Genomic DNA, 23,349 nt, shown 5'->3' with positions numbered 1-23,349 from the left:
TTTACATCCAATTAAAAACCCAATTTTAAGCTCCTCACTTGCTTCAATTGAGACAGGCAACGGCCAATTTAATAATGACTCTGTTTTTCTGTTAATTAGCACCAAATTTGGAAACACGGTTCTTTTTTGGAAACTATTAGAAAATGAGGGAATGTGTGCACAAAAACCAATAAGTGTTCTTGAGGAGTTATTCCATTAAAATCTTTTAAAATAGTTTTTATTGTGAAAATATTCTAACAAACGGTACCAAGGACATGACCTCCTCCTCCTCCTCGGTGGAGTTGGCGAAGTAGCTGCGATTCCTCAGTCTCGCTCAAACTGCTTAAATCAAACTGGCCTTGATTGTATTATGATGTGTTTGTGCACATGTTTCAACAACTAGATTTCATTTCTTTGCAGTTTAACCTCAACCAGAGGTGTGCGTATGCATTGTATGGAGTGTAATTACAGCCCCAGGGGCTTTTGGAAGAAGGACGACTTTAGATGTCATTTCCATGTGGTCTAGCTGCATGCCTCCGACAGCCTCCTGCGCTGCTCCCCATCTCACATAATCTCGATCTCTCTGCTCATTCCACGTCCTAACTACCCCGCAATCACAGCTGTCAGTCACAGTTAAGGCTCTAAATACCTCGCGACTCCCCAATCAGACACACCATCCACCCTCGCTTCGCTTTTACGGAGAATGGGCTCCGGCCGCTCCCGCAGCCAGCCTCATCTGTCCGTCACTCCTCGGCTAATTTTTACAGACAAACTCATCATCACCTCGGGATGACATGTTATTCGTCAACAAGCTGCGGCGAATAATGTGACCTTCACAATGTCAGCGCGATGGTTTTCTGTTTCTGATTGTATGTTTCTCTCAGTTACTGTTGATTTAGAATGGATTTTATGTATTTTTGGGACGATTTATCCCGTTGTCTTTATGTTTTAGCCACATTTGATGGCAACAGCGATCTAATAGTGGCTTGGTCGACCACTTTAATCCAAGATGAAGTATCTAAACAATCATTGCACGGACCGAGATGTTCATGGCCTCAAGAAGATAAACCCTGACTCGGTGCCACCTGCAGGTCAGATGTTTCTCTTATCGAGCCAAAACAAGCAATTTGTCCTCACATTATGATTCCCAATTTATTTATCCTCATGACTTTGGTGACCCCTGACATTTAAACCTGACAAAATTATAAAGTCTTAAACGGTCTCCCAAATAAACAGTGAAACAAATGTCATTTCACCATAAGCTAGCATGTAAAGCTAAGCAGGGAAACAAAGTAGGCTAACATAATTAGCATAGCAATGTCATTGTGAGCACGTTACCATACCAACAAATTAAGCTAAGATGGAAAACATAGTGACATTATATGCTACTAATATTAGCATATTAACATTGCAATCAAATTAGAATGATTTGAAAGGGAGCGTACCTATGTTCCTATGTTCCCAGTTTTCCCCAAAAAGGATCCCATGTTCCCCGGTCGCAATAGGGAAATGTTGCCCACTGTTGCCGGTCGATGGACTCTCTCTATCTGGCCTGTCTAGCCTCTACCTGGTCTTTTTTTAATTTATTTTTTTTACTAAACTTAACCAACTCCTTTCTTCATTGCCTAAACCCAACCAATGGGACACTTCTCACTCAAAGTCACAACTCAACTTCTCACTCAAAAAGAGGCAAAGATCTGCAAAGTCACAACTACATTTCCAGGTATGGGACCAAAAATTGCATGTTCCCTGCGTCCTTTTGGAGAAAAGCGGAGAAAATAGGACCCGGCTAACGGGATGACCCCATTTTTGGAACATCATAGCATGATGGCAGGGAATAGGCCAAGTACTGCACATCCCCAGTTTGGGGGCATGCTAACATGTGAAACTACAGTGCTTGACATTGGCATATTAACACTAGTACTTGTGCTTCTTCTGCACAGCCATGAAGCTGGTAGCTTGGCTGTCGGCCAATGGGCTTATCTGTTTGAGACACTGATCCTAAGGTGTTTTACCCACAAAGGCTAAATCAGCTAATTCCTGAGCCACAATAGGAACAATGATGAAGTGGCCTCATGCTCATGTTATCGTCCTCTGAGCTGTTGTGTTGAGGTTTTACTTAGTGAGTAGCTATTGTCCGCTCTGTCAGATTTGTTGCTGTTGAGTTGTTTAATGGACAATGAGGTTGTGAAACTGATTTGTGTTGCGACAAACAAACCAACAAACAAACTTCACACGTCGGCCTCTGTCCCTTTAAAATCCTCACCAGCGGAAGGAGGTGATCCACTTTTCTTAATCCTCCGACCGACTCAGATTTTAGTCAGCAGGCGACTCCAGATCCCTCGTCTCCGTGACTTCCAGCTGACTTGGCTGGTTTCTAATTTGGCTGATTCACGCTGCGTCGCCGTCTCTTTTTTATTTATGCCTCCTCGCTTGTTTTTTATTTTTTGACTCAGTGTTAAATCACAGTCGGTCCAGCCACTGTGACCTCCTCTCTGGGCCTAAAAAAAGACATGTTCCCCTCTGCAGATCAACTCAACCAGCTGAGCACTTGAAGGGGGTAGAGGAGGGTTTATCCATCCACACGCCTTCAGGTGAACACATCACTCACCCAGTTTGTTCTTTTAATGGCTCCTATGCTCTGTGTGTGTGTGTGGTCATGTTACATCACTGTGCTAAAGCCTCTCAGACTCTTCCGGTCCTTCATTATATCTGTGAGAGGATAAGGACCGGGCTGATGTCATTAGCTCTCGGCTTTAAATCCAGACCATCTCAGCTCACATTACTGAACACTGAGCTGAGATGTCAATGCTGCTTTTTGGGGAAAAAAATGATAAATTATAGATGCTTCAATGCCAGCAGCTATATATTTATTTATTTAATATCTATTTTTATAGGAACAAGTACACAGCATGGACTAACGCCACATTATGCAACCTAAATTGCATTAAATGTGCAGTTTTTATATTCAAGTGTGAGATCAGAGACTTCAGCAGCTCTCAAGATCCTTTGACGTTAGATTTATGTAGATTTTCAAACTTAATTTTGCCCAATTACTTCAAGGATTAATCTTTATTGATGTTGAGATTAGTGTCTCAGCTGCAAACCATACTGAGATTGAGCAGTTTCTTTGGTCACATGCTCGTATATACACCGTACACTGACTGAATATCTCTTTCTTTCATCTCCTTCACGTCGGCCGCTCACTTGACATCTTTCTGAAGAGGTGTAAAATTGAAAAACCCAAACAATGTGCCAGGCGTTGGTGTAATAATATCAGTCGGTGAGGCGCCTTATCAGACTGTGTTATCAGGCGGTCAGCTCCAGTATGTCTGTCTCTCTGTCTGTCTGTCTCACAGCCAACAAATAACACATTATGGCGCATGCAGGAGAGGAAAGGCCCGTGAGACGGCAGCCGTCCCCCTGTTAGAGAGCCTCTGCTTCCTGTTATTCTGGGGGAGCAGCAACATTTTGGATCAATAAAAACCTCCAGCTACCAAATGGAGCTTTTATTGTCGGCTCCCAATGCCAGCTCCTCGCTCCGGAGGACCACTTAGTCCAGGCAGAGAGCGCCACGAGGTAAAGCCACTTACTGCGCAGGGAGCTTGCTGGTCAGACAACCAGGAAATGGGCCGTGCGCTGGAAACACTTTGAGTAACTCACCTCTGATTCGGAGGCTCTCTATGGATTTACACATTTACCCAGGAAAATGGGCAGTTTGTCAATGTGTGTGTGTGTGTGTGTGTGTGTGTGAGAGATCCAGATGGTTCGTCCGAGCTCTGGAGGTTATCCAGGTTATTGAGCACACATGCTCACCTCATCCTGTCTCCATTATCAGACACATCGCTCTAATGAGGCACACCTTTAAAAGGGTTGTTAACGGCAGATAGATCACAATTACTGCTTTATATATAAATAATAAGCCACTAATAAATAACATTATAAGTTATTATTAGGGTTGTGAAAAATCCATTTGGATGTTGTTTTATCCTCCTCCAGGCTGCTTTTTTTGTTTGTTTCTCTTTTTTTTCTTCTTTTAACAAGCTCCATAACTCATCAGAAAAACGAAGAAGTTATAAAGTGAGAGAGCACGAGCGTGACAAATTAAAGACGACAAAAAAACAACAACAACAGCAGCAGCAACAACACAACAACACAAGAGGAGAGTCGTGCCAACACAACCATCCAGAACAGCTTGGCGTAGATTCACGAAGCCTCTGGAGGAATGAAACACAACACAATTCCTCCACAGTATATTACATTTACATGGAGGGGGGGGGTCGTCTTATTACATAGTTGTGTGTCATTTGCATATGTGTCTGTTGCTCAGTGTGTAAAAGTGTAATCAGTAAGTCGACGCTATGAAGAAAAATGAATGTAACCGGCAAGAAAACTGTGATATTGAGCTTCAAGCTGTGAGGAAATGGGTAATTTTTCATTTTAACTTCAGATATGCAGAATTAAAAACGAATTTAAATCATATTTTTACACTAACGTTTGCTCTTGATCTACTTTTATCTCTTTAAGATTTTGAAAAATTAATCAGCTTTTTAGTCCGATGGATCACAACCACCAGTGGATGTGGACATATTCTGTTATATATTGCATGTGTTGCTTCTGTTTTTTAATGGGTGACAGCCTGGCTAAAATGTGTGTTACAGTGATGGGTGTTCGAAATCAAAACAGAAAAAGACTTAACAAGAGGCAACAACTACTGAGCAAAAGTTACACAAAAGACTATGAAAAGCATCATCTAACCAGGCTGTGGTTTCTTTCACAGTCTGCACAAAGACTCAGCTCCACCACCATTACAGCACATCCTCATTATTCTCAGATATTTTCCCTAAAACATCTTCTTTTTTTTTACTAGAAGCCGGCGCTCATCAAACATTCAGGACATCCCGTGGTTGTTGGAGCCGAGCCTTTGATAGCAGCAGCTCCACACCACCACCACCACCACCTGAAACCACGTCGTTCTCTACAATCACACTGGGATTTCACAGACCGGCTAAGACGGAGACACACTGGCTACTAGAAAAACCTTTAAATGGCTGATTTCACAGTGGTTTCGGTGAATCAGTGGATGAGACAGAGGAGGAGGAAGAGGAGGAGGAGGAGGAGGAGAGGGTGATGAATGAGGCTGTGAGTGAAAAGACTTTTCAGCAGGAAAATGTATCAAAAATAAATATCAATCAACACCAGCTGTTTGATTGGATTATAAAGACGTTTAGATGTATCAACTTTTGGAGATGACAATGGACATTTACTTTATTATCCAAACCATGAACCAACTTTTGTTTAGTTCTCTCAGATGAGCCAAATCTTAACTTATCTTTTTCTTTGTGCCTTATCAGACTGACTCAGGAAAGTTTTTAATTAAACAGATACATTGATACACATTCCTGCCATTCACAAGTCTTGTATGAATGATGGGAACATGTTATCAATGTATCTGTTCTCATTGACGCACTGTTTATAGGTGGATTAATACACCAGATTAATAATTGATAATAATAATAATGAGTCATAATAAATCAGTGAGTCCATTATGAGTTGAAGGGGACATTTGGAAGATTAACTATAGTTACAGCACAGCAGTTAAAGGGGATGTAAGTAACTGAGTAAATTTAAAAAATGATATCAAAATTGATCAGAAATGTTCGTTAGTTGGAAGTGAACTCATATTTTCTATTCAGAATCTTAATATTATCATGATAATTGATTCATGATACAATGTTATTGCGATATCCTGAGTATTGCGGTAAAATACATTGAGATTTATCACTTTTTCCCAACTGCAAATTACGTCCTGAAAGTGTGTCAACATCTGTTTTATCCAATAAGATGAAGTTCCCTGTTTGCTCATAACAGTTTTGTATTTCCAATACAATATAGCTACTCAATAAAAGATCAATATATCGATATAATGTTGCCACACAAATAATTGCAAACCTTTGCTGTATTGATTTTTCCCTTACCCCTTGTAATAAAATGGAAGAAAGTACAACATTTCTCCCTGAGGTGTTTTGAAATTGAAGAATAAAACACTTCATCGTTCACCACACTCACAGGAAGCAGCAGAAACGACTGGATCAGCTGTGACAGGTTTTGAAAATCTGACTATTTCTCTTTCTTTCACCTGTCTGTGTTGTAAAAAAAAAAGAAAGAAAGAAAAAAAACTCTCTAAACAGCTGCTCCCCCGACGTGGCGGGAAAAAAAACCCTGCGAAAACTCATAACGTGTGACTCAGAGGAATAAGACGCAGCTTTTGATCCGTGACACAAAAGAAAACAGAGAATAAACTGCTGCCACTGAGCTTCCCGTCTGCACCTCACAGCTGTTGGGCCCAACATCTGGACAACCACTCCTGCTCACCTCTGTCTAATCGATGCTCGCTGCGGCGTGACGTCGTTTGGCCGCTGTTTATCTGATGGTCAACTGACCGTTTGGGGACTCAGGATGGATATTTAGCCGCCGTGCATTTTCAGCAGGCAGCTGCGCTCTCCATGAATGTGATCGTTATTGGTTATGACATTTAATTCCCATTTGAGAACGCGCACTGTTTTGCAGCCAAGGCGCCATGGAGGCTCCACAGTCGGGAGATTATTTATACACCACAAATTAGATTTATATCAGGATCCTCGGCTCAAAAATCTGTTTATCAGTCTTCTTCTTCTTCTTCTCAGCTGAGGCGTTGATTGGTGCGATGCTGCTCAGAGGTGAAGTGGAATCTCACAGTTTTTGGTTTGAATTACAGCTGCTTCATCTAAACACCTGCCCCACAGTCAACAACCGTCCAACACTGTCAAGTCAAGGTCAAGTGAAAAACACTGCACAGATCGAGAGTGACTATAGACACATTAGTTACAGCAAACAGCAAAAGCCACAAAACCAACCATTAAAGGAGACTTATAATGCCCCTTTTCCGCAAATTCAAATAGTTCCCAGGTGTCTTAAAGACATATCTGTGACATACTTCGGTCAAAATACCACAAGGATCAAACATCACAGCACTTTTTCTGCTCAAAACAGCCCTGTTCTGAACAGCTGTGTCTGTCCCTTTAAATGCAAATGAGCCACTGCTCGCCCCGCCCCCTCCACCTGTACTCGTACTCACAGGTAGGGGTGGGATTATGCAAATTTGAGAGCTGGTTACATGTCAAACAACTACCACATAGATTTCTTGCAAGAGCCTGCAAATTACAGATTGTTTTTGTCAATTTTCACATTTTTGGGGCCGGAAGGCAAGACAAACACCTAAATATATGTTAAAGAGCCTTCAAAAAGTGATTTTTTTTTCCATAATATGTCCCCTTTAAATCACTTTTGATCTCAAATCTCCAACCAAACTGACCCAAGTCGAGTTGCATTGTGGGTAAAGTAGGTGCTATGGTTTGGACCAATGACGCAGAAGGGGGTGGAGTACAAAAACAGACCTAATCTCTGACTCTGACTGGTTATTAAGTGTAAATGATAACAGAGAAATAACCGTATGAGCAAATGTCCAAAGTGAAACATCAGAGGTTAAATTACTGTGACTCATAAGACAAATGAGTGTGAGGTGGACAGCTCACCCACTATTGTCGAGTTAAAAATAAAAAAGTGTTGAAAATGGCTTCGTATAGCTAAAGAAACTCTGCAGTTACAGTTGCTAATAGGTGAAGGGACAACGTCATCAATGACACATCAGAGAGTTAAGTTAAACTGTTTGGAAAAAATCTAAAGTTTTTAATACCATAACTGATCCAGGATGAAACATAAAGTTAGAGTAAAAACTGAAACTAAAAGAGTTTATTGAATATTACATGTGACGTACTGGAGACGATAAATTCTTATTCTAGCTATGAGCGCAATTTGTAGTGTGTAATGAGCATCTGTGTGTTGTGTATTTGTGTGTGTGCGCAGATGTCTATCTATAGTCATTGAATGTTTTATTGTGATTTTAATGGGAGTTTAAATAAATCCAGATGAGCACAACACACAAATAAAAATGACACTAAGTGTAATTTCTGTTTAGTTTTTGTGATAGTCTGGTTTAGAAAACACTGGTTAGTGTGTGTGTGTGTGTGTGTGTGTGTGTGTGTGTGTGTGTGTGTGTGTGTGTGTGTGTGTGTGTGTGTGTGTGTGTGTGTGTGTGTGTGTGTGTGTGTGGCCTTGTTCCTGCTGTTCTCTAATACAAACATTAATAAGAACACATTGTCCATGCAGGTATTTATTACAATATTCTCCCATGTGGTGAAACAAGAGGGTTGAGGTTCGATGCTGCACATACAGAGGAACTCTCTCTTTCTCTCTCTCTCTGTTTCATCCTGGAAATTTGATTAAAATTATAATTAAAAGACAGAAACAAGCTGCTCTGTCTCTGCTGCTTTGATTCCTTCACACCAGTTCTTACATCATAGTGCGTTTAAAGACACCGCAAAGACTCTGTTTGTTCTCATTAACAGTAAAACAACGACTTGCATTTGACTATTTTCTCACTCTTATGAAATTAAAGTCGAGCTTAAACCACACACAATCACTGAGGACTTACCTGTTTCCATGAGTTATCAACACTTGGACTTTATCACATTTTGCCTTCTAGCTCAAAATGAACTGATAAAACATGAACGGATTCAGGAAACTGTGCAAACTTAAATGTTTTTTCTTTCGCTCACAGTCTGGTTTTGAGTGCTCAGACCTCCAGAATCAGTGAACCAACCTCATGCAGCTTAAGGTGGAATTGTAAAAAGAAAAGCTTGTACGTTTTCATTAGACCTCTTGGGGCCTCAGCAGCACACAATGTTTTTCTTTCTATTCTTTTCTCTCTTTTTTTACAGTTTCAATTTAAGGTCTCACTTTCCCCAAGGCTGTTACCACTCCACCTACACTAACACTACACACAGTTACATAACTGCTTTAGTAAGCAGAGTGGGGGTTTGTGTAATATAAAATGCTGCTATGAGAAACATCTGGACAACATCAGTAGTAGTAGTAGCGTATAGTATGATAGTGACCAGCTGATTTCATTCAGTGTGAATCTGTGTCATTTCTCACTGAACTTGTGAACTCATGCACACACCTGTAGTCGGTCGGTGGGGGTTTCTTACCTGCAGCCAGCTGCATCCAGCCGCAGATCTTGTACACGGTGCCGGTGCTGCAGAAGAAGAAGAGCGCGAAGCAGCCGATGCAGGTGAGCACCAGCACCATGGACATGCCGATGAAGAAGGAGGCGGCCTTGAACGCGCCGGACGGGATGGTGCTGAACTCGGTGAAGCTGCCCTGGCAGGTCAAGTCCCGGGACAGCCCGTTGCCGATGCAGTAGTGGAAGAGACCGAAGTAGCCCGCCTGCGGGGTGTCCACGCCGTCTCCGATCCAGTAGGGCTGGATGAAGCACACCACGTTGACGATGGCGAAGAGGATGGTGAAGATGGCCCACAGGACGCCGATGGCGCGGGAGTTGCGCACGTAGTTGGTCTGGTAGATTTTGGCAGCTTCGGACGCGGGGAGCATGGTGGTGGTGGTGGTGGTGGTGCAGGTGCTGGGGGCCCCGGGGACCATCCTCTGGTCTGTGTGAGGAAGAGGAGGATTGTGGTGATGATGGTGAGGAGGAGGAGGAGGAGGAGGGGGGGTCTGCTCAGTCCACAGGATCAATCACTGTTCCCTCACTCAACTAAACATCTGCAGCATCTGGTTCCCCTAAACAGCACAGTCACAGCGTTGGTCTGCACACACAACTTCTCTGTATCTCTGTATCTGTCTATCTATCTCTGCCCGGGCTCAGTCACAGCAGCAGCAGCATCACCGCTGCTCTCTCACATCCACCGCTTTGTCTCCGTCCAGTGTTTTCCTCTCTGCTTTTCATTCATCACTCTGCAAGAAAGAAAGAAAAAGAAAAAAGAAAAAGAGAGAACCAGGAGGACCAAACGTGCGCTCCAGCTCCGTGCAGACCAGCTCCTCCAGGCATCATCCGCTCAGCAGCTGCCCGTGGATTTATCCTACATTTGTCCTCATGTTTATTCACCAGCGTCTCTCTACCTGAGTCGTGCCAAAGCCGGAGGCTGTTGTGCTGTGTTGTTATTCCCTCAGACCGGCTCCGCTCTCTGAATCCGTGTGTGCGAGAGTATGTGTGTGAGAGAGAAGGAGGGAGAGATCTCGCTGAAACGGTCCGAGCTCCGTGCTCGACGCGGCGACAGACCGACAACCGCAGCTCAGCTCCTATTGAATCAGAGTTGGAGAGGAGAGCCGTGGATATCACAGGGCCAGCCCACCTCCCTTAATCCCAGGCTGACGTATGATTACAGCGAGGCGCCAAATCTTAAACAGACACATTGATTTTGAAGAAACACATATCTGATGGCTCTATTTAATGGGCACATCTGCGCTCAGGCTGCTGCACATTAAAGATAGGCTACCCCGAGAAGTTTGCTTTTGGTTCTAACTTATAAGAGTCCTCGTAGTCACAACAGTCAATAGACTGCACATGCACCTGCTACAGCTGCTGCAGAAACGAGTGGCCTAATAGGCCAATAAATAGGCTACCTACTAATAAAAAGGATGTGCATATGTTAGTCTATTTATTTCTTATTATAGCATATCAGGCCCTCCAGATTTTTCCCAAATAGCAACAATATCACATTTTCTATTAAGCAGAAATATTAAGATGTTCTGTGCACAGAAATAGCTATACAAAAGCAATCCATTATAATTTATCATTAATGGGTTAATTCTGGTTACAACGTTCATAATTTATGTTACTAGAACCCTATTGGTTTGATTATTCACTTTATCAACGGATTATTACCAAATGTTAATAATATCACCACTGTAATGTTCATTCTGCATCTCCTATGGAAGTTTTGATCCAATTTATGCAGTTGTTATTTTACAAGATGTTTTAATACATAAAAAAGGTGAAAAAATATAAAAAGATAAAATATATAAGTGTATTGTAGAGTCTGGTATCACATAGGACAAAGTTTGAAACAGATCTAGTAGGAAATGCTGTAATGTTTACATTTTTATAAGCTATAATCTTCATGTGAGGCATAAAGAGTTTAAAACTACATTACCCAGAATTCCGTGGTGAGTTGTGATTGGCTGGTGACCGAACGTCGTCATTTGACGTAATCCGAAGGCGCGCGCGAAAACTGCTGTGAGTTTCCTCGGTTGTGTGAACGTGAATGTGTTGTGTTTTTCTGACTTTAACTTAGTTTTTCACGCTGTTTTACGTTTGTTACACGTTTTATTTCCAGCCATGGACGTTTCCACAACACAACGGTGTATTCACAGGACATAGTTTGAGTTAATTACACTAGTTTGAGTCAAATTTTGACAGCAGTCCGTCGGCTCCTCCTGCTGCCCGTTAAACGGTCGCTTAGCTCCCGGTGGTTGTGTTGTTTTTAGCCTCCGTGGAAATCACCGACCTCCTCTCGGTGAGATAATAATAATAAACACATACGGTGACTCGGTGCTGCCATCGGAGGTTACGACAGACGGGATGACGGCGCTGCTGTTGGAGCAGCCGGGATATGAGCAGGAGAAGCTGCGGAGGGTCGGAGAGCTGCTGCCGTGCAGAGAGGTCCAGGCCGGGATGCTGCTGTCTCTGATGGGACAGGTAAATTACGGTCAACTCACCTGTACAGCTTTTATATACATGGGCGTGTCAACTCATTTACAGGAAGTGTGCTTGAAAATTCTGGTTAAAAAGGTGTTTTAAACGGTTTTCAAATCAATTATAAAGCTCTAATATGAACTTTTAGAAGCAATAATGTGACTTAAACAATGTTTTTGTGATTTTTACCAAAAATGTCAGAAAAATCTTTTGTGACATTGCTTTACACTATTTAGATTAGATGAAGTGTTTGTTATTAAACCTCATGTGTCAGATTATCATGAATAAATCAATGTGTTTCTGCACATTTGTCTCAAGAGGAACAGTTACACACTAATATTAAACTTTATTTATAAAGCACTTATCAAACGAAAGTACATAATGCTCAACAGAGAAAATGAGGATAAAAATAAAGTCACAGCGGATAAAATTAAACATTAAAATGACAATAAAACCGGCAGGTAAAGAACAGTGGGAAACAGAGGAAATCAATCAATCTAATAGAAATGTTTCAAACTAATCCATTTGTTAGTGACATTAATATTAAATTAAATATTAAATTAATAATGCTTTTAGTGTCATTATCAACAGCACTGGATTTATTTTGCTGATGAAAACACAGTTTGATGTTACTTAACACAGTAGAAGGAGAGACGTTTGTTCCATATATGTTTATGAAATCAATGAAAATAACAATTATGCTGCATAAAAGCTGCTTTGTTTTGTCCCCACAGCCAGAGCAGTGCAGCTACCCTTCAGTCTTCATCTACGGTCATCGGGCGTCAGGGAAAAGTCATGTGATGCACATCTTGTTAAAGGAACTCGAGGTGAGACAAACATGTCCAGTCCACTTCTTCTTTAATGGTGTACTGTTTGTATGTGTGTCGATGCTCAGGTTGCAACTTGGGTACAACTTTCTTATTATAATGAGAAATAAATAAGTTTACCTTGTCTTCCCTTATCTCCCGTCCTACACTGCAGACAGACAACAAAAGTGTGTAAAGGGATGATGAACCATTAATCAGGCTCGTGTCAGTTGCTGCTTAACACCACAGTTTGATTTATTCAATTAAACTTTACACAGATGTTGGCGTTTGTGACGTTTATCAGGCCTCTGACTGACTGGTTGCTCAGTCCTTGTCGGAAAAATCGTGATTAGTATTGGAGGAAAGAAAAAGTTCTTGACAACATGATCCTTTTTAAGAAATTTTTATGGTGGCAGCGTGTTTCAGAGAAATCTCCTTCCTGCCTGCACAGAGCAGCTCTCTCTCTGCGCGTAGGCTTATATCTGTCGTCCTGATTTAAAATTCATAGATAGAATACGAGGTGTCGGATTTGGAGGAAAAAACTTAACTATCTTTCTGCAAATCTTTCTGTATGAATTAAATATGAAGAGCAAATCTTTCCAGATCCTCACTGAAGCTTCCCACCCTTTGTACCCAAACTTGAGTTTTTTCTTCCCCGTCGTATTGACAAGTAGCAGCAAATCTGTCTCGACTAACACCACAAACGTAGTTTCTTCCTTTTGATTTTTATTGTTATGTTAACTTTTTTTTTTTTTTTTTTAAGATTGTGCTGTTTGTCCTTGCTACAATGTGAGCCCAGTTCTTACAACATGGACAATTAAGTTTCTAACTTCCTAACAAGGGCTGAAAATTAAGACTTATTTACATTATTTCTTTTCTATATTAACTGATTGATCATTTAGTCTTTTAAAAATAATGAAAATAAGAGTTACAACAGTCAAATACCCAAATATATGACATTTACGAGACGAAGAAAAACAATGAATGAGCTGAAAATTGAAAATGGAGGCACCATCAAAGTGAAAAATGTCTTCAAAATAACAATAAAGCAGCAAATCCTTTCAGTCGAGAGGTTTAAACCAGCAAAAGACTGAAACAGTGAATCCAGATGGAAATAGCTGTGGCTCTAACTAACTTAGATGTGGCATAAGATTATTTATTTATGTTTAATATTGCAATGTAAGTGATAGGTGATCAACCAAACTACAAACAAACACAGTAAGCGATCAATCATTTAGTCTTTGAAAACAAGAGTTACAACAGTCCAAAACCCAAATATATACAAGGTTCACAATCATTCAAGACAAATAATGGCAAAAAATGTCTTCAAAAATAACAATAAAGCAGCAAATCCTTTCAGTGGAGAGGTTTAAACCAACAAATGACTGAAACAGTGGATCAAGATAGAAATATCTGCAGCTCTAACTAACTTAGATGTGGCGTAAATTTAACATCACGCTACTTTTTATCCCGTGAGGCCAAATTCCAGCTGAGGAAGAGTTGTGACAGGAACAAATTTGAATCATTTATTGTGATGCGAGTCGACAGGAAAAAGACGAAGATGTGCATTAACCCTGTCGTTGTTTCTTTCCCCTCTCTCTCTCTCTCTGCAGCTGCCTCATGCCACAGTCAGCTGTGTCGAATGTGTTTCCGTGGCGCTGCTGTTTGAACAAGTGCTGCGGTCCTTCTTTGGCTGCGAGGCCGCCGCGCTGCTCCCCCGCAGTCCCTCCCTGTCCGACTTTGTTCGCATCTACAGGCAGCAGCGCTCCCAGTCTCCTGCCAAGCAGACGCGATACATTGTGAGCGCCATGCACTTTACACTCAACCAGAAAATCTCCCCTCGCCTGGCACACACCAAAAAAAAAAAAAGGCTGTAATCCATGGCACGTCAAATTATTTATTCTCTCTGGATGTGCCACTTAAATGTTTGTATGATAATATGATTAGTAGTGATAGCATATGCAAATGGATGCAACAAACAAAGCTCCAGATGCATTAGCCTGGAGAATATAAGTGCGGTTTCCCAGCCAGCGCAGGAGTGGGTTTTAATCTCTTATCCTGGCTTTAGTCTCATTTTCATTTTTAAACTGAGCTTCCTGCAGCAATCACAGTGAAACGCCGAGATAAAAAACACTCATTCACAACTTCTTCTTGTTTTTTTTTGTTTTTTTTATTGAGTACATACGGATGTTACAAAATGAGCTCAAACGTGCACGTTTATTATCTCGCAGGTAATGGAAAAAGCCGAGCTCCTGAGAGACGCCGATGCCAATCTGCTCCCCGCGCTCCTCCGTCTCCAAGAACTGGTGAGAAAGAAAGTGCAGCTGCCGGCTCTTTGTGTTATCTGTCAGTATCAGCCCGGGCCACTTTACTGTTGTTGTTGTTGCACTGTGTGGATGATGAAGAGCGACTGGAAGAGCTCCCTTTGTGACGAGTGACCTTGAGCCGAGTGTGTGTGGACCGCTTTAATAATGCTGTTAGGACAGAAAGAAGGAAGGAAGGAAGGATGGGTGGATGGGTGGATGGATGGCAGCCACTCGCAGCACTTTAATTAAACACAGCGAGAGTAAAGAGACTGATTATTTGTGTGATTATTTGTGTTTCGTTCCTGTGAAAGCTGACGACTCTCTGGTGGATCGTGAGTGTTAAGAGGAATCTGTCTTTTTTTTTTATGTCTTGCTGCTGCTTCAGCGCTGCCACCCAGGATGTTGTGGAAGTGATAATTAGGATGCACAATCACATGTCGGGTGATTGATGGCAGGATGATGGAGGGCTGGTGTGTCTCTAATGTATATTCCTAATAATATATTATTCTGGCCTCTGCAGGAAGGTTAACCGAGAGGCTTTACTGATTATGGCCAGAGCACATTTAATTAAGCTTTCTCCAACTCATGGCTGCACTTGAACTTCTCAGAGATGATGCTGACCCATCATCAAAACACAAAACAATATATATAATTATATTTGATATTATTTCTAGGGCTGACCCAAAAAAATCGAAGCTTTAGTTGTCGGTGCAAGCTATTTTTAGAACGGCGGAGCAGAGCCGCGAGCTGCTTAGAGCTACGCTACGGAGGCTAATTGGATTTCTTGGTTTCACTCATCAAACTCATCAAATACACAATCCAACAACTCCAAAACACTCTGGTGGACAAGTTGTGACCTGCACATTCACCACGCTATGAGATAATAACAGAACGTTACTAGACAGAGTTGTTTTCAAGGTAAATTCATGCAAAGCCACTGATGCGCATTCCTGTCGGGGACATTTTTTCGGCAAGCAGTCTCTGTATTTGCCTCGAAAACAACTCTGTCTCGTATTGTTACACGATTATTTCATTTCATAGCGTAGTGAATGTGCAGGTCACAACTTGTCCACCAGAGCGTTTTGGAGTTGTTGGATTGTGTATTTGATGAGTTTGATGAGGGACAGGGCCAGGGGACCTGTACCATTCACCTCCATTGTGTTCACTGAGCAGCTCACGTCTCTGCCTTGCGGATCTCAAAACAACATGCACCGATAATTAAAGGTAATGAACCTACTGTTATGACTATAGGGATTATGGTGATAGGAGAATTTGCCTATCTAACTATCCCTTTAGGCCTTTTTGAGCAATAATACTTAAGTTTTTCTACCTCCAGCCTCTCAAATGTGATCATTTGCAGCCTTTCTCTGATTTACGTATTGATAAATTAGACAGATTTAATCTTTAACTGTTGGTTGTATGTTATTATGACACAGTTGAAGTTTTGAAGAAAGACATTTTTTGACTTTATGATATCGCACAATTTGGTCCATCCATGTTGCAGCAGTGTAGCATGTCATTTCCAATGTTTCCGTAGAAGCCCTTTGTGTGTAATTACAGGAAGATCAGCTGTGCGTCATTGGTTCACTGTGAGCTGCTGACATGTTTCTTTTTGTCTGTTAAAAGCCCCGTCGCCGATCGTATTGTCCTCACAAAGACAAAGACGTCCTTCATATTATAGAGGAGCATGAAAAGCTCTGAGTCTAGGCTGCACCTGTTTGATCACTGCTGTAAAAGTGAATGGGAAATTGGTGTCTGTATTTATTTATTAATTTATCTATTATTGGTAAAAGCGCAACTGTCCATGAGAATTTTCTATGTAAAATGAGAAAAACAGTGAATTTTCACAGTTTTAAAGCTGAATTAAAAAGATGTTTGATCTTTTTTTTGGTTTCTATAAACAATTAACCAGCTGTCAAAATGATTCTGGTTCATTTTCTGTCGATATAATTAACAAATTAGCCCAAAAAAAACATTGATTATTAACACAAACGACGAAATGAATGGTCACTGTCACTCACTGAGGTGAATGTGTGTGTCTGTTGTGCAGGTGGAGGACAACGTCACCGTCATCCTGCTCAGTGAAATTTCCTGGGACAAGTTCAGACCGAACACGGGCTGTTTCGAGCCGCTTCTGCTCCACTTCCCCGACTACAGCAAAGGTACCACGGTCCTCACACACACAAACACACACACACACACACACATACAGGCTCATGCTACATCAGCTGGTATCACAAATAACTCGCGCTCTCTGCACAGTCATGACACACACTTGACAGATGCAGCGTGATGAGATGTGAGATTTTGTACCTGTGATTTTGTTCTGGCGCTCCTCGAGGTGGCGGCGGCGGCGGCGGCTGTGGAGGAGGAGGAGGTTTCTGCTTTTTAAAAAAACACCACTGTATGAATTCAGCTCTTTAGAGGCAGTGAATCATTGTACTTGATATGTAAGAATCTCCAGCTGGTTTGGGAAACATGCAACTTATTATAATTTAGTTTGTTTGTCGGTCTGTGATAAAACTGCTTCTAAATATAGTTTGTGTGTGTGTTTATTACTCACAGGTGAGCTGCAGCAGATCTTGTCCCAGGACAGACATCCGTCATATTCGGCCGAGTTTTACTCCTCATACATCAACATCCTGCTGGGAGTCTTTTACTCCGTCTGTCGAGACCTGAGAGAGCTACGACACCTGGTCAGACACACACACACACACCTTTATAAGATTTTTCACTGTTTTGATTTTCTTTCAGCCTTGCATCATCGATTTCTCTCCTTTTTTTTTTTTTTTTTTTGGTCTCTTTTCATACAGGCTTCCCTGAACTTCTCCAAGTTCTGCGAGCCTCTGGCAGAAGGCAGAGGTAATACATAAAGACGACGAGTGTTCATTCATCTGACAGCCGATCAATGTCTGAATATAAATAATATCTTATTTCACCCCCGGTTTCTTTGTGTTCGCCTGAAGAGGGATCCTCCTGTCATGTCGGTCGTCTGAACTCTGCCTCCCTCCATTTATTTCTTTAAAGCTGCATTAATTGATTTTTTTTGTAGAAGCAGAACAAGCTCTTGACAGATTATTATCCCGTTAGCTCGGCGCGTTGCCTGGTAACCATCCATCACACAACTGCGTGAGCATCCTCGTCATTCAGCTGTAGAGTTCATGTAGATGAGGATCATCTATTGCATCTACTTAGATGTATGGTTGATTGATATCATCATCACAGCATTTTGATTAACTGATTATTATAAACTTAGTAAAAATAGATCAGTAGTATTGGGCTGCATAAGATTATAAAGGTGTACCTATAGTGAAAGCTGTGTGTATGTGTATATATAGACATTAATAGACCTGGCTCATTGAAAGTGCTTGAATTTATATATTTTGTGCAACAAGATTCCTATATAATAAGAAAGAGTTCATAGACTTATTAATGAAAGTGAAAGAGTCTCAACTGTGTTGCATTTACAGACATTAAAGTAAAAAGAAGTGATAAAAACAAAACACTTCAGAAACCCTTTAATTTACAGGCCACTAATTATGTGATAATGTCAAGAAATAGCCAAGAAATAACGGCCAATTTCATAGTAATGTCGAGAAATATAGCCAAGAAATAACAAAATAATTGCGTCCAGAAATATTGGTCAGTTGAAAAGTTCTGACCTTTCCCAAAAAATTCAAAGCATGAAAAGCATGTGTAATCTTTTGCCTTTGTGAAAAACATGACATTACTATGAAATTGACCGTTATTTCTAGGCTATTTCTTGACATTATCACGTAATTAGTGGCCTGTAAATTAAAGGGTTACCGAAGTGTTTTGTTTTTATGACTTCTTTTTACTTGAATGCAACACAGTTGAGACTCTTTCACTTTAATAATAAGTCTATGAGCTTCTTTAAAGTTGTGCTCTTTCTTATTATAAAGGAATCTTAGTGTTATAACAGTAATCAACACTGTTTATTTCTCAAATTATGTCATGTTAGGTCTTTAAATTTGCAGGAATTGGGCCTGGAAAGTCCTTGAATTGGAGTGGGAAACATTGATAAATGAAGCTGAAGTCCAAACACCATTAATCTGCAGCTCTTGACAAAAAAATATCTGGACCTTCAGCTGCCAGACTTTCAGCTTTCTTCAGCAGATAGTTGCTAAATTCATCAGTTTACCATTTGGTGCTGAGCAGGTTTTTTCGACAGCCACTTTATCAAAGTTTAGTTTTTTGCTGTAAAAGGCTGAAATCAGGAAGTTTGTAGGACGTAGAGATCACGTGACCTGTGGAGTGAACTGATCTGTTGTTGCTGTTTGAACCTGCCTCATCATCATCGCTGTGTCTCTGTCACTGATGTTTGGTTATTGTCATGCGTTGCAGTGAAAGAAACGGACACACACAAGCTGTGGAGGAACATCGAGCCTCATCTGAAGAAGGCCATGCAGACAGTTTATCTCCGAGAAGTTTCCAGGTTCGTCCGATCAATCGGTCAATTTTTTTTTTTAACTCCGAGGCCGACAACATGTGATCGTTGGGTAACCCTTTAATTTTCAGGCCGTTAATTACCTGATAATATCAAGAAATAACGGTCAATTTTCATAGTAATTTTTCTCCACCAAGTCCTTGCAATGGACAGATATTTCTGTATTTCTCGACATTATTATGAAATTGGCTGTTATTTGTAGGCTATTTTTTGACATTGTCACGTAATTAACGGCCTGTAAATTGATCATTGTTGTTGTGTTGTGTTGTTTCCTCTCCTCCCTCTCCTCAGTCTTCAGTGGGAGCAGATGCAGCAAATGGACGAGAAGGAAACCGGAGCGTTGCGAGGTAACGACACTGGTTCACTGTTTTGCTGCTTCGCTCAGTGACGTAATGCGGTTGCAGAGCAGATGTTAAACTGTAAAACAAGTGACAGGGTGCAGTGACACTGTGGGTTCATGCTGAAACAGTGATATGTATATATATATATTTTCCTGTGCAGTAAATGGTCTATCAGCTCATCGCACTGAAAGTAATGCTTTAAAGTCGCTGCTCTGTGTGAAGCCACGCGTGGGTTTTTATTTTTAGACTTTCACACACACGCACGACCCCGTCTGAATGATTTTTCCCTCCTTCCAAAAGGTTTATCTGCTCACACTCATGTCGAACTGCCGTATTACTCCAAGTTCCTGTTGATCGCCGCCTACCTGGCGTCCTACAACCCGGCTCGCGCGGACAAACGCTTCTTCCTCAAGGTTTGGAAACGGGGTTTATGTGAAGCTGGTTGTTTCTCAGTGTGACACAGTGATAGAACAACAGGGGGGAGAGAGCGATGCAATAAAAAAATCCTCAGGGTTTCTCACTAATTGTTGGTGAATGATTTGGAAAAATTGCGTTTTATTTGATTAATGAACTATTTCAAGATGAACATGAGAGCAAATCATCTCATTCTGCACCCCATGGACTCTGGGTTCATCAAAACGCCTCAATAATTCAGTCTTATAAGACTTTAAACCTCCTGTAGTGTCTCCTGATGAGATGATGCTTCTCTGGGTTTTATTTCATTTCTGTTCTTGTACGGATTAATTACTCCTCCGCTATTTGTGTTCATCAGTTATTTCAATTAAAACCTAACTTAATGTGTTTCTGTTTCCTCTCAACAGCATCACGGTAAAATAAGAAAAACAAACTTCCTGAAGAAAAATGAAAAGGTGATTAACTTAACATAACAGCCTTTGTTTTTCTTGGTTTGTTTCACTTCACAACTTGTGTCACATATTATTTAACATGATGTCGTTATTATTTTCCAGACCAGTAACCATCTTCTGGGGCCGAAGCCGTTCCCTCTGGACCGCCTGCTCGCCATTTTCTACAGCGTGGTCGACAGCAGAGTCGCCCCCACCGCCAGTATCTTCTCTCAGGTGAGCTGCTGCTGTTGTCGCATCCAGCTGCACATGTTGCACAGGTGCAGTTTGCATGACATTTATCTGTTCATGGTGAAGGATGGACTGGAAGAAACTGGACAAAAACCCCACTAAGACCCACTAACATCAAGTTTATATCGGCAGTGAAAAAGACTTGAACCAGTCCTCACACCTGGTTGTGCAGTAAGACATGAGGATTTATGGCGTTCTGATGTAAACACTGATAAAAATCAGATTAACCCACTGATTTTCATCTCTTTGCTGCTGTAACAGCTTTTACGGGGCCTTAAGCTGCAGCATTTAGCCTCTGATGAGGCTTCACTTTGATAATTTACATTAAAACATCGCTTTATACTTTTTTTATTTCAGAGTATTTTCAAACTTTTACATCTCCCGTAGACAAGAACATTATATGAAGAAGTACTTTTAAAGGGGAACTATGCAAGTCCGGTCGCTTTCCCACTGCTCTGCTAACCCTCCTCTCGGCCATGTGCATTTGTTTTTAACAAAGCCGCTGAGAAATCAATCCATGGAGCGGTGGATAACGTTATTTATCATATACAATGTTACGACGTGTATATTTACAGTATGTAGTCTTATGCATTCTCCATTCTCCCTGTTACAAGTTACAATTCATTTATTTGACCATAACAATTACTCCGAAGGTGTTTATTTAAGGTAAAAATCTAGAATAGTAGAGCTAAAAATCCTGCATAGTTCCTCTTTAAATTATATAAATACGATAAATAACACAGGTCAATATGTAAACCTACTTTATATAGATAATAAGGAAGAACAAACGTTTTAAATTCCTCATCTTCCACCTCTTTGTGTCTCACAAACAGCAAGAACAGAATCACTTCCATATATCTCCCACCGTACCTGCACAACGCTGAGCTCTGCTGTAAAAAAAAAAAAAAAGAAACCTCTTATGTTGTCGTAAAACACAGAACAAATTAAAGTTTATAGTGAAGTGATGAACCACTGTGAGCTCTGTAGTGGGAGGATTTCACCCTTCATTTGTTCCTGTAGAGCTTCTTCTCTCTCTCTCTCTCTCTCTGTGAGGCCTTGTGCTTCTGACCGAATATAGAGAATCATTTAATTTCATGCTTTTCCCAGATTTAAGCAAATGAAAGAGAATATGCACGAGCATAATCAGAGGGTTTGAAATTATTATTTCATCTTTGAGGGGGTAGTGGGACTATTTTATGTCCAATCGCGCCTAATGACCCACAGCGTCGCAGATCAGAGACTTTCCTACACACGAAGTCATGAGCTTCGGTTTCCGCGGCCAAATGTCGGTCTATTTACGGCCCCCGAGCATGAAATGGTTTTAGGAAATTGGGCTCAACCCCGTATCCGTGCAGCTCGCAGCTCGTCGTCGTCAGCATCAGCATCATTTAGTGGCTCTGGATCAAAGTGTGTGTGAAAAAGCTGCGTTTAAAGAGGTGGAACACACACACTCAGACACATACACACACACTCATTCAGTTTCTCCTCTTCCTCGTTCAGATCTCCTCTCTGGTGACCTTACAGCTGCTCACTCAGGTCAGTCACGACGACCAGCTCGACGCCCCCAAGTACAAATGTGCCGTTTCCATGGACTTCATCTGCGCCATATCCAGGTGTGTATAGCAAACAGATTTTACATTTAAAAGCTAAGTTTGACTATCTGGAATTAACATTGTATATATCAACAACGTCTTTCTAGTCGTAATTACATTTTGAATAGTTGGATTTTTCATTCAAGATGTCTGTAATTCAGTTTTGCCTAGTCAAAAAGGACATTTCAGATTTCTGCAACTATGTTCTTCCTAGGACAAATGACGCCAATTTTGCCATTCATGTGTATGAGGTTTGGCATTACAGGTATCTACTGTACGATTCAGTTGCAGATATCCGCTATGTGAATTATGGATATCTGTAACTGAATTATAACTATTCCTAATTCCAGTTTGAGATATCTACAACGTCATTTTGACTAGTTAATTTAAGATATCTGAAAAGGGACATGTAGATATCTTTAATTGAGTTGAATTAAAGATATCTTGAACTGGAATTATGACTAGTCAGAATCAAATTGTAGATATCTCAAACTGGAATTAGTACTAGTCGTAATTCAGTTACAGATATCCGTACGTCACATAGCAGATATCTGCAACTGAATTGTAGATATCTGTAATGACAAACCCCATACACATTAATGGCAAAAGTAACATAATTTGTCCTAGGAAGAATGTACTGTAGTTGTGAATATCTGAAATGTTCTTTTAGACAGGGCTAAACTGATACAGATATCTGCAACACATACAGTCTGACTCTAAAATGTTAAAATGGCTTGCCATATGTGAGTGTTTGTTGTGTTTTTTGTCTCACTAACAATGTCCTGTTTTCTGTGATTGATCCTCCAGGACGGTGAACTTTGATATTGTCAAGTACCTGTACGACTTCCTGTGAGGTAAACGAGTGGAGAGACGACTCGGCTGTGACAGTAAGACGGAGGGGGGACTTCACTCCACAGGAAAACACTTCAGGACAAAACATAAAAGGGGGAAATTAATCCAATTATGTCACTGCCCCCTTGTGGTTGATCAATGAGCTTCTTCCTGTGGAGTCTCTGTGCCTCAAACCATGTTAAATATCTGCTTTGTATAAAATAAATCTCATATTGATAAGTCGACTTTTCCCTCGTTTTTAATTGATTTAAAGACTCTGTGCTTGATATTTATTCTTTAAAACCACACTTCAGACTTTAGCTGCTTTTTTATTACACC

General features: G+C 40.9%; 2 protein-coding genes across 2 annotated transcripts in view; one reads left to right on the top strand and one right to left on the bottom strand.

Moving 5' to 3' along the window:
- lhfpl3 (LHFPL tetraspan subfamily member 3) overlaps positions 1-9,519 on the bottom strand; it is a gene marked incomplete at both ends in the record, with an annotated part of 37,169 nt that extends 27,650 nt beyond the window's left edge. Inside the window, one exon of the mRNA XM_083999371.1 lies at positions 9,069-9,519. Coding sequence (XP_083855497.1) covers positions 9,069-9,519 — 451 coding nt within the window. The remainder of the gene's footprint in view (positions 1-9,068) is intronic.
- A 1,939-nt stretch (positions 9,520-11,458) lies between these two features.
- On the top strand, positions 11,459-23,126 carry orc5 (origin recognition complex, subunit 5; the record flags this gene model as incomplete). The annotated part of the gene is made up of 14 exons (XM_083999258.1): positions 11,459-11,575; positions 12,307-12,399; positions 13,992-14,177; positions 14,610-14,684; positions 16,735-16,846; positions 17,250-17,380; positions 17,498-17,546; positions 19,050-19,140; positions 19,444-19,499; positions 19,794-19,906; positions 20,315-20,362; positions 20,462-20,572; positions 22,088-22,200; positions 22,987-23,126. The coding sequence occupies 14 exons, from the start codon at positions 11,459-11,461 to the stop codon at positions 23,030-23,032; spliced, it is 1,341 nt and encodes a 446-aa protein (XP_083855384.1). The 3' UTR covers positions 23,033-23,126.
- Positions 23,127-23,349: the final 223 nt, after the last annotated feature.

Source organism: Trachurus trachurus (genome assembly GCF_905171665.1).
Source record: "Trachurus trachurus genome assembly, chromosome: 23".
NCBI lineage: Eukaryota > Metazoa > Chordata > Actinopteri > Carangiformes > Carangidae > Trachurus > Trachurus trachurus.
The sequence above is the reverse complement of the archived record's forward strand: the minus strand, read 5'-3'. Positions and strand labels throughout refer to the sequence as shown.